Source organism: Sorghum bicolor, chromosome 10, assembly GCF_000003195.3.
Source record: "Sorghum bicolor cultivar BTx623 chromosome 10, Sorghum_bicolor_NCBIv3, whole genome shotgun sequence".
NCBI classification, from domain to species: domain Eukaryota; kingdom Viridiplantae; phylum Streptophyta; class Magnoliopsida; order Poales; family Poaceae; genus Sorghum; species Sorghum bicolor.
In genome coordinates, this window is record NC_012879.2 from 51530803 (window position 1) to 51542813 (window position 12011).

General features: G+C 46.4%; 2 protein-coding genes and 1 non-coding gene across 3 annotated transcripts; 1 reads left to right on the forward strand and 2 right to left on the reverse strand.

Moving 5' to 3' along the window:
* Nucleotides 474-3721, forward strand: LOC8065043 (dehydrogenase/reductase SDR family member 12). Its single transcript, XM_002437165.2, has 10 exons — nucleotides 474-724; nucleotides 848-909; nucleotides 1566-1685; nucleotides 1798-1897; nucleotides 2006-2086; nucleotides 2222-2271; nucleotides 2382-2532; nucleotides 3064-3120; nucleotides 3205-3326; nucleotides 3417-3721. The coding sequence occupies exons 1-10, from the start codon at nucleotides 710-712 to the stop codon at nucleotides 3631-3633; spliced, it is 975 nt and encodes a 324-aa protein (XP_002437210.1). The 5' UTR covers nucleotides 474-709; the 3' UTR covers nucleotides 3634-3721.
* Nucleotides 3741-3811, reverse strand: TRNAG-GCC. The gene has a single exon. It is a non-coding gene; the product is annotated as a tRNA-Gly (tRNA).
* On the reverse strand, nucleotides 7740-9105 carry LOC8079327 (syntaxin-124). The gene is made up of 2 exons (XM_002438574.2): nucleotides 8670-9105; nucleotides 7740-8555 (listed from the first exon to the last, which is right to left on the reverse strand). The coding sequence occupies exons 1-2, from the start codon at nucleotides 9102-9104 to the stop codon at nucleotides 8061-8063; spliced, it is 930 nt and encodes a 309-aa protein (XP_002438619.1). The 5' UTR covers nucleotide 9105; the 3' UTR covers nucleotides 7740-8060.

Genomic DNA, 12011 nt, shown 5'->3' on the forward strand with positions numbered 1-12011 from the left:
TAATTATATTTTCATAGTATATTCACTTTACGTTACAAATCTTAGTATTTATGTCTATAATTTTGGTCAAACATGAAAATACTTTGACTCTCCAAGATTTTTGGAATGACTTACAATTTAGGATGGAGGGAGTACTTGCATACGGAGTATTGCATGGAGTTGGACAACGGCAAGTCAAGAGCCCATGCATGCCAAGAAGCCCAAAGGTGATCCTTTTTTTAAACAGAAAGAAAGTCCAGGATGAGATGTGGGTCTTGCAGCCCCAGCCGCTACATCGAACAAATCGATCAGGCCCAATCCAGCGGCACGGCCCAACTCGTCTTGGGCCAGCCCACAACCAAAAGGAGACGGAACCAAGCAAGACACCAGTGGAGCCCAGCCCGCCCGAGAGCTGCATCAGCGGCCCACCAGGCACCAGCACAACGGACGCCGTGCCACTCACGGCCGGTGGAGACGGAAAGCGTAGGCGACGACGGCCTGGCCCTGCCATCTTGCGCGGCGGAGCATCGGCCACCGAGGCGCGGCTCCTTGAGTCTTGAGTGAGTGACCATCCTGCTGTTCTGCCTTCTCCTCCGTTCTCGCCTTCGAGAAGGCCGCAGAGCGAAGGAAACTGCACAGTGCTACCCGTTTCTTGGGCTCTTGGCGCGGAAGAAGAAGGGAGAGCGCGGAAGAAGAAGAAGAAAAAGGGAGAGAGAGGGGGGCGACGAAGATGTTTATCCAGAAGGTGATTATTATGCCTCCAAACCTTGTTAATCGTGCAGATAATGCGCGAGCAGGCATAATTTTGCTCTGGTTGCTTTCACGCGTGTGTGATCTGCGTTGATTGTGTTTTCGCGGGGAGCCGCAGGCATGGCGGACGGCGGCGTTTGGGCTCTACGGCTTCACCCAGTTCACCAAATCCGGTTTCCTGTAAGCCTCATTCCGCCCCGGCCCCTCAATCATCTCCCCAATACTCGTCCTTTCTCTGCACCTCGCACAATTTTGTGCGACCGCGTTCGTTGCTGTCGAATGCTGGTTTCTTGCGAGCCCGGCCTTGTTGGAATCGATTGTTCCTTAAATTGAATTTAGACTAGGATAGCTAAGCTGAGCGCCCCTTCCGATCCAAATTTTAGCATGGCACTGGCTATTTAGCTTAATTTCATCAGGATTAAAAACCCCAGTTTTTAAACGGTAACTGAAAGGGTTTTGTTCAACAGATTAGAGCTGATCCCCAGAAGTGACCAGCTGTTATCAAGATTATGGTGTTCAAATTCACAAAAAGAAAAAGAAAAAGATTATGGTGTTAAAAAATCGGCACTCTTGAACAATTAAGAATTAAGTTTTGTAGTGTCTAACAGCACAATAGATCCGTAACGCTCACGCCCCTCTGAAACGAACATGCCATTTTTTTTTCATGATCAGGCTAAGGCCTTGTTTGGATGTTGTCGGATTCGCATCAATCCACATATGTTGGTGTGGGTTGGAGTGGAACTTGAACTAAATTCCACCTCAATCCACTCCAACACATGTGGATTGAGGTGAATTCGACAACATCCAAACAAGGCCTAACGTGTCCTTTTTTACAGGGAGCATGCAAAGAAATTCAGAGAGGAGGATATGCAGATCCGGTTGGATGGGAAAAATTGCCTGGTAACTGGAGCGAATTCTGGCATTGGTTTTGCTACAGCTGAGGGTTTGGCTTCACAGTATGGATCTATTCCTTGTTTCAAAGTGATGATTTGTTCTGGAAAAAATGGTCAATTTACCGATTTCATTATGCGGTTCCCTGTAAAAAAATATTGGTTTGTATTCTTACAGTGGTGCTACCGTCTATATGCTCTGTCGTAACAAGGAGAGAGGGGAGGCTGCTCTTGACCAAATAAGATCCAAAACTGGCAATGCAAATGTTCATCTGGAGGTATGATGCTTGCTGATTCTCCTACATGCTTGGAAGGTTGAACTGTTCTTCATGACGATGTGCGTTGGTTATGAGAAAATAAGACTCAACACTATTATCATGTGGCAGATATGTGACCTTTCATCTATCAATGAAGTAAAATCGTTTGCAACAAAGTTCACTTCAATGGATAAACCACTCCATGTCTTGGTGAGTACTGCTGTTTCAAACACACTGCAGTTTTGCTTCTTTCCCAGCTGCTTTTAGTTTTTATGTCAATGCTTTAAAGTTTCTTTAAAACAGATTAACCAAATGTTGGGATAAAACCATTAATTTGCCATCTAGGTAAACAATGCTGGCTTACTAGAGCACAAGCGTGAGACTACAGCAGAAGGGTAAATGATATGTTGGTTTATTTGCAAACAGCCTATTAGTTTATACATCATATGAATAATTTATCACTAAAATCATATGCTTGCCCTTTTCTTTTTCCTTTTTGGAACAGGTTGGAGCTCAATTTTGCTGTCAATGTAGCTGCAACATACACTTTAACAGAGCTAGTTATGCCGTTATTGGAGAAAGCAGCACCAGATGCTCGTGTCATCACAGTTGCATCAGGAGGCATGTACACCGAGCCACTGAACAAGGACTTACAGGTAAACTATAGTTTCTATGTGCCTTCATTTGCCTTCGTTTACATCATATAAACCTGTAGTCTGAAAAGATGAACCATAGTTCATGATGTGGAGCAAGGAAGTTTTTTTTTTTTTTTTTTTTGAAGTTTGAAGTTTGTGATGAAACATGCCATGAGGGTTCATTCGAGGCAAAATTGGCAAACCTAGGAAATAGGAGTGAACAGATCTGCATTGTCTGTTGTGCAATTCCTTACTTGGGACTTAGGAGAGCTTCCAGATTTTGGATTGTTTTCTGTAGGTTGTGAAGGGTTTATTAAAAAAGCCATTTTCCTTTACCATGAGATGCTTGTTTGTTACGGAAAGGGTGAAATTTGTCAGTTTTCGTTCATTACGGAAAATGAACTAGCATTTGAATGTAGTCCTTTTCACTCCCTTATGATATATTGATATGTCAATCATCATACCTCTCATTTTTCCACATGTCAGGCTCTTAGTCTTATCTCATTTCCATTATGCTTAATCTCATCATCTCTCATTGCTTAAAAACCTCAGTTCACCGAAGGCACCTTCGATGGGACACAACAATATGCTCGAAACAAAAGAGTTCAGGTTTGTCCAGATTGAACTATGCATTGCCTGCCCAATTTTGTATGAGATCAAGATATTACTATGCTAATGGAATATCTGTCTCAGGTGGCACTCACTGAATGGTGGGCTGAGAAATACGGCAACAAGGGAGTTGGTTTCTACTCCATGCATCCTGGGTGGGCTGATACGCCTGGCGTCGCCAAGAGCTTGCCTGGATTGTCAGAAAAGTGGGGTTTGCTGTCCTTGTTCATGCTTGCCGTGTTATAGTTCTGTGCTATCAAGTATTGATAATCTCCTGGTGCATTCCATCATTTCAGATTGTCTGGAAACCTGAGAACAAATGACGAAGGAGCTGATACAGTGGTTTGGTTGGCGTTGCAACCTAAGGAGAAGTTAGCCTCAGGAGCTTTTTACTTTGACCGTGCTGAAGCACCAAAACATTTGAAGTTTGCTGGGACTGCAGCTTCGCACGCCCAGATAAACTCCATCGTTCATAGCATTAGATCCATCTGTGGCTTCTCTGTTAAAGGTTGAGCTGTTAATGCCAAAGTGTATATAGTTGAACTGCAAAGCAAAGGTGATCTATATAGTTGATAATAAAATGGGAGCATGATTCATAAAACCGCAAAAACATAAAAAGATGCACCAGCCGGGAATCGAACCCGGGTCTGTACCGTGGCAGGGTACTATTCTACCACTAGACCACTGGTGCTTTTGATGCAAAGGTTTTGGTAGGTTGCAAACTATTGTTCCGAAACAATCAAACGTGGATATATTTTCCCAATATTCCTATCACATATCTCCCACTCCTGTATTACGATGTGTGGAGTAAATCCAAGTGAACGACTGCAGTCTAAACTTTTCTTTTGCAAGACGAAACTTGCACCATAGCATCTTGCACATTATTTGGCCACGTCACCTTCAAACTCACACTGTCGTATCCTGAGTAGCAATTTCAACAATGCAGAGCAAAGACACCAAACATATACTAACGATGACACTGGATATTACTGCATATAAAGCAGATAATGAGATAAGTTTCTTGCCAACTAGAAGTACAGATAGTTACACTCAACAGACCTACTGACGATGACACTTAATATTACTGCATATAAAACAAATAAGTTCCTTGCCAACTAGACATAGGTATTCATAGTTACACTAAACAGACCTGGAACAAGAAGCCAAACTACTAGGTACTAGCACTGGCCTTGTTTAGTTCCCAAAAAAATTTGCAAAAAGTTTCAGATTCTCTATCATATCGAATCTTGCGACACATACATGGAACATTAAATATAGATAAAAATAATAACTAATTACACAATTTACTTGTAATTTACGAGAAGAATCTTTTAAGGGCAACCACAATATATATAGACTAAGTAGTCCATATAAGCAGCTTTTGTGTCAGTGGACAATAGCTATTGTTGTTTTCACAATGTTTCAGTCAACAACTAGTCCATAAAGTGGGTCCCATATAAGACAAAAAATTATTTCTCTTTACAATCCTGTGCAAAGCCAAGAAAGAGAGAGTGAGGAGTGAGAAAAAGTAGCATTTTTTATTCCCTATGGGTAGTCCATAAGCTTATGGATATCTTTTGCTATGGACTCCTTTATGGACTGGTCTCACAGTGTTCCAGTTACCTGATAGCAAATATTTTAATCCTATGGACTAACTTATGGCACACATTGTGGTTGCTCTAAGTCTAGTTAGTACATGATTAGACAATATTTGTCAAATACAAACGAAAGTGCTACCATTCTCCCCTCACAACATGTCTCAACAAAAGCCCAAATTATGACAAGAGTCACAAGACACCAGGACCAAGGTTACCCAGTAAAGAATCGGGAACAGGCTCTACCCAACATGACCTTGCACATTTGCCAGCAGCTCACTCTCTCCATCCCTTCCATGCTATCGGATTCAGTACCTATTCTCAAGACGCGGTCTCTTGCGGCTGCTAATTCTTACTCTGAAGTAACAAGTTTCATCCCACTCATGCTATTGGGTTCAGTACCTATTCTCAAGACACGGTCTCTTGCAGCTACTAATCCCGACTCTGAAGTAGCGATTCTGTTCAGAAGAGAGTTTCTCTCATCATCATCATCAAGTAAGAAGGAATCTTTTTGAAACAAAGTAAGAAGGAATCTATCTCTGCGAAATTGGAGTTGCCATCATCAATGCATTTTTCTTTGAATGATTGCAACGCAGTGAAAAGGACAGGGAAAGCTTCTTCTGTGCCCATATTACCATCATCTTCAGAAATGTTTCCTGTAACTCTGGTCTCTGAATCCTCCTATGGCATAAAGATGACTCATATAAGTATTACAAGATTTTGTATAGAAAAAATATTGTGGCAGCTGGTAGGGCAATAGATCTAATGATACAGATCAATTTACTTAATTTTTACTACAGAAACAATGAAGCTGAAATAAGATACCCTTGACTACAACAGTACCATCTCATATTGGTTAGCATTATGCTGGCGTTCCTTATGGATAAAATTCATCTCGTCTGTTTCTAGGCAGAAGGAGAGGAACCACTGAGGAGACAGAGGATCCCTGAGGCAGGCAGCAGATAAGTACACAAAGCCATTGATAACCGCCATAGGCTGCATCCCAACATCAGCCTCTTCTGAACGCTCGGTGACCTTGCTGACATTTGCGTGCAACGAGAACATCTTGTGCAGCATGAATCTCCTGACACCATCATCGTTGGCTGGCCAGAGCCAAACAAAAAGCATGCATTTCTAAAAAAGGTAGGTATCATGAATGTTCCTAAAAAAAGGTTTGTATATGTGACTGGTGGTAGTAGCCACGTCGCTGATTTCAAAATCTATTTTTTTCTTTTGCTACAATAATTTCTATTTTTTTCTCGATTACATAAAAGATTCGTGCGTCCTAGCATCAAGGTAGAGAAAAAGTTTAATACAACATGCCTTCAGGCACCCTAGGGGTTAGTAAAGATTTACATGGAAGCTCATACACTCTCTAATATACTCTAAGCTAGATTGTTACATTGGATAGAGATCGACCCAAATTTGTGGTGCCGGTATTAATGGACATGCAGCCCATGGCACGACGGCCTGGCACGAAGCCCACATTTTTAGCCCCGCACGAGCACGACCCGGCCCGGTGACGAGCAGGCCAGGGCTAGAACGGCCCAAAACACAGGGCCATGCCTAGGCTGCACTCTAGGCACACGGGCTGGCCCTGCATGTCCCGCAAATTGGTGAAAGGCCCGGTGGCGAGGCGGTGACCACCGTAGCAGCCTGGTTCGTCTAAGAGCCCACTAGCCTCCTTCCCTCAAATCCTAACTTTCTTTTTTCAATCCACCCTCACGCCACACTTTGTAGTGCAACTCAAGCGGCGTGATTCCCTCCATCCCTTATGCTTGATACTCCCTCCGTCCCTTATGCTCGTGACTCCCTCTGTGGCTTCGTGCTCGCCTCAATTACCTTGAGCCACGTGACTCCCTCTGTCCTTTCTGCTCGAGACTCCCTCCATGCTTGCATTCCTTCCCTCGGATGCGGCACAGTGTGGCCACCTCCTCCTCGCCCCCGTACCACCACCATAGGTAGACAAGCACCTCAGAAGCATACGTGGCGTGTCCGAGCTCCGAATCTTGATCGTCGTGCATCCTCCAGCTACTTCGCCACTGCGTCCTCTACTCCTTCACTAGCTACTTCGCCGGATCTAGCACCCCTAGAGTGAGCTCGCCGGCAGCCACTACCACCTCTACGCCTCACCTTCCCCTCCTCTCAGTTGCATTGTTGGGCCTCGAGCCGACCCGACCTGCTAAAAAGGCTAGGTTCATCGTGCCAGCACGACAGTGGCCCAGTAGGCCATGCCTAGGCCGTCAACCATTCACAAAGCCTAGCTCGGCACGGCCCGAAGGCACGTCGTGGCCTACCTGGCCCGGCTCGGTCGGGCTGTGCTGGACTGGGCTGACCCATTGCCCATCTATAGGTGTTGGCAAGGAGCCCTATGCCCTAGCTGTCGGGCGGTGGCGTTGCTTGCACGCGCTTATATCGCCAACCGAAGGGAAGAACTCATGCAACACCCATATATGAATAGGGTGGCTATTAAATACCTCATTGGACGTCATTGTCGACGTCGATGGAGGCGGCATCCCGCTGGAGAGTTTGAGGCGCTTCGTGACAAGGTACTCGCCTGGCTTGGCTGTCGAGATATGAGTTGTGGCTTTTGGCGCTATCCGTTTGCTTTGCTTAGGAAGTGAGGGCAGTGCACATATGTCGAGGGCGCCTTGTCTCTTGGTAGCTCGAAAAATTAAGTGGCGACTCCCTCATCTTTGTAACTCGCTCAGTGAAGCGCTTGAGGCGTCGGCCGAGATCGTCGAGGCGAAGGGGTGAGGTCAACAAATGATTTTCTCTTTTGCAAATATAGTGTTTCTTCTATACTAGAATAAACAATTATCCACAGCCTTGAAAAAAATGTTCCATCGTGATTTAAAAAAGTGCATTTATTAAAGGAAAAATGTTCAACCTAGTAGGTATATATAAAATCTAACCAAGAAGATGAACCCAAATCCTTATGTATATCTTGCAGAGAACGGTAAAACATAGCAGTTCCTCCTAATTAAATTCATATGGAAATCCACATTCCAAATATCCTGTATGTAACAGAAAAGCTGATCATCCACACCTATTGGCTTTCGATCTCAAATTACGTACCAAACTGTTACAAAGTCACTGTAATTCACAGCTCCACACGTCCCATGCATGCATGTCTTCTCAATCAAGCAGCACACAAGCATGCTTTTGGAAACCACTACTTCTACCAAGAAAAAAAACAGATAAAATAATATAATGGTACAAACCTGGAAACAAAACGGAATCCTTGACAAGAAGAAAAAAAAAAAACAAATGAAGTACGGATATATATAGCGGGAGACAAGAAGAAACAAGAAGAGCGAGAGGGGAGCGCCTCCGACTGAATTATCATCGTTTGGTGGGGAGCGTCAAGATTCGGAGGTTGACGAGCACTGGCAAGACGAGGACGGCGATGAGCACGATGCTGGCGAGGATGGCGATGCACATCCACTTGCGGCTGCTCTTCTGGTACTCGCGCGCGGACTCCAGCTCGACGGTGCCCCTGCGCACGAAGGAGCTGGCGTGCGCGACGTGGCTCTCGATGTCGTTGAGCTGGTGCCCCTGCGCCTCGACGAGCGCCGCCATGTCCAGGAACACCTGGTGCAGGTCCATGAGGCTGCGCTCGATGTCCTTCACGGCGTCGTGCCGCTCCTGGATCTCCGAGATGGTGTCCATCACCTGCCCTCGCCCTTGCTCCTGGATCGCCTTCTGCAGGAACGACTCGCTCTCCCCCGACGAGATGAGCGCCTCGATCGTGCTGTCCTCCGGCTTCTCCCCCGTCACCGTGTAGTACCGCCGCGCCACCGTCTCCTTGTACTCCGCCGCCATCCTCGCCCTCAGCCCCTGATGCATTTATATGTATATAATTGCGCAGTTCGTTACTTAATTACAGGGACGATGAATGAATAATGATGAGATGAACAAACAACTTGTATATATGGTAACGTATAACCGTACCTGGAAGTCGTCCATGAGGTCCTTGAGCTTCTTGCCGAGGCCGGCGACGACGGAGGTGCGGGTGCGGTCGGTGGAGGAGCCCGGACCGCAGCCGGGAACCTTGCGGGAGGTGGCGTTGGAGCGGTCGAGCTCCTCGAGCTTGCCCTTGATGGCCTTGGCGCGGCGGAGCACCTGCTCGACGTCCTTGTCCATGCGGGAGCGGAGGGACTTGACGGTGCGGGCGTCGTGCGCCGTCTTGGTCTCCTCGTTGGTGGACTGGAGGCCCTTGTACATGCCTTCCAGCCCGCGCATGTCCTCCTTCACCGCCTCCACATCCTCGAAGAACTTGTCCAGGTTAACCACGCTCTCGCTGCCGGCATCCGTGCCACCCGCCGACGTCGCCGGGCTCGAATCCGCATACTTCTTGAACGAGCTCGACGAGAACAGGTCGTTCATCTTGGAGACAGCACAATAATAATTAATCTGCGTGCGTACCAGGCCGGGCAGCAGAAAGCGAGGCAGGAGCAAGAGATGGAGCTACGGCGAGTTTCAAAGAATGGCCATGGCTTGCCTTCCTAGACGGATATATGGCGAACGTCGTCCAAGAAATCAGCAAATGGCGGGAAGTGGTTGAAAGGAAGGCCTCCCTCCCCTATAGGAAGCAAGTGTTTCTCTCTCTCCCTAATTGCGGCAACACGGCATGCATGCATGGTGGTCTCCCCAGTGTCTTGCTCCGGTCATTCCAACGGCAGGTGGCGAGAGAGCCGTTCCCTCACGTGTGCGACCGACCGCTTGCACTAGCCCCATGCTTTCCCAAAACAAGCTCTTAGTAGATGACTTTTGTGGATCCTATAAATTGTGCTTGCATTGTTGCTTGCAGAGGATGTTGTGAATTCATCGTTTAGGGTCCAGTTCTGTGTAATTAATTTGATCCTCAATATCTGGTGATAGTTGAACCCCTCGAAGGGCTAGCCAAAGTGGGACATGTTCTTGTAAGAGTTGGGGGTGAACTACTGCGAGTAAGGTTAAGGTCTCAAGAGCACGATTTCACGTGTATTTCATTAAAAAATGCTGAAAGAACGGCTTACACAACGTAGCTATGGGAGAACCCCATAGTGCCAGTTTGAGAACCAAAGAGTAAGGTGTTGTCGTCTAGACCGAGCTTCCTAGACAATGCAATTATTCCTTCGTGACGCCTTAAAGACTGAACCATATGTCATCTCCCACTTTGCCCTTGCCACCAAGAAGATTGCCAAACTTTTGCTATTGCCTTGCCCCATTTCCAGTGGTTAGCGTAACTAATGTTGCGTACAACAACTTGTGAATTTCAGTGCCAAACGTACTTATGCCTACCCAAAGTTTGTCTTGTGATTTCCATTCCGGCCATAACCATTTGAGCATGATCACTCTAGAAAGTTTGTTGATGTCAACGATCCAAATTCCTCCAAGTTCAGTTTGTCTGCATGACCTAGGCCACTTTACATTGTATTTTCCACCAGTGAGGGCTTGATCTCTAGCCCAGAAAAAGTGTTTTATGTTGGTAACAAGGATTTCGATCACATCTTGTGGAGGTACAAAGGAGAAGTATACCATGTGCGATGTAAACACCGCTTTGATGAGCATACCCTAACTAGTATGTGTTTATTCCTCCCCCGCCAGCGTGTCATTGGTGTCACACCCTTTGTTGAAAAGTGGATGGAAACCCACCTTCTGTAGCTTCCTGATTGTAAGAGGGAGGCCCCTGCACCTAATGCGAAAGTGTTTTTTTATGTCTAAAGCTTAACAAAATTGTAAAAAATCACAGCATCATTAGCATACATGGAGATGGAGGTGCATTGCCATGCAAAGACCCCTTTGAACCTTGAGATGATCGATACTTTATTTGTGTTGGGGGTGTAGATCTCCCCTACCGACGGAGGCAGGGCTGGCTGGTGACGCTTGGGGCAAAGACACGGGCCTCCGACACAGATGACGGAGGCCTTGGAAAGTCAAAGGCTCCATACCACCGGGAGAGGTCTAAAATGTCAATTGTTATAAGTTAATCCACTTTTATGCAAACATTGCTTTCCTTTGGCATGATGTAGGTGACGCAGGTCAGGCCTCCGACCCGTGAGGCAAAGGTTTGAGAAATACAGGCGTAGACTCCAAGGGCTGGTTGAGGGTGGAGGCTTTGGCGGTATGGGCGAAGGCTTGTATGGAGGCCGAGGCATGGGGTAGCAATAGCCGCCACCAATGATGCTATAAAGTTGGGCCGAGGAATCCAAAGGAGAAGGCCCCACTACAAATATGCGGCCCACGGGAGAAATGACAGATGTGCCTACGATATCGTAGATTGAGAATAGGATATTCTTGGAATGTATCACCACCGTCATGGGGCATTTATGTACTAAGACTAGAGAATGAATGATGCCCCATAAAAGAGGGGCACTGATTACTGTGAGTCTTGGTTGGTGAATACAATAATGAAACCCTTGCTTTTCCTTATCCGCTGGCCCCCTTTTGTCACTTGGACCTTCGCCCGAACCTCCATTCAGGCAAAGACCTACCCAACTCCGCACGCTGGAACCCCCAGTTCTGACATTGGCTCCCACCACGTGTTGCCCAACAAAACCCCACAATGGCATAAAAGAGGAAAGCCTCGGCAAGAGCATCAACAACCTCCACCCTAAGAGGAAGGCCTAGGCACAATACCCACAACACATACACTTCAGCCCAAGAGGACTAAGTTGAAGAGGAACCAGTGCACCAAAATCAACCCCTAGGTCTAGAGGTTTAGCAAGCACTAGGTTCAATGCCCAAGCAAGAGCTCCCACAGCTGCATGCTCAGTTGCAAAGCTTGCAGCAAAAGAAAGACAGAGTAGCGGTGACATTTTTCGCAAGCTAGCAAGTAGCCCAGACTTTAGCCTAGATCAGATAACAACTCGTCCTTTTGTAGGAAGAGATCCAAAGTATGTAGCCTCCACAGCCACCCTCCAACACACCTCGCCAAACAAGCTTAGCAAGCTAAAACCAGCTTCACCCTCCTTTAACCGCAATAGCTCAGCTGACCTTCGGTTCACCTCTCATAATCCCATAAACCTGAAGAACCATAGACCCTAAATCTCTTTTATCCAAAGGCATCCAAACTTCCCCATGGCCCACCTCTTACAAACCAATTACCCTTTCCAAATTTAATGGAAATTTAGACCCTCACCAATTCATCATGAGTTTTGAAGCAGCAGTAGCCTCCATAGGTAGGAATGAGGCGGTATTAGCTAAGTCCTTCATAATTGTAGCCGAAGGTGATGCACTTGCAGGCTACTCCATGCTCAAGCCAAGTATAGTGTATTCATGCGAAAACCTTCACGACAAGATTTTAGGAAA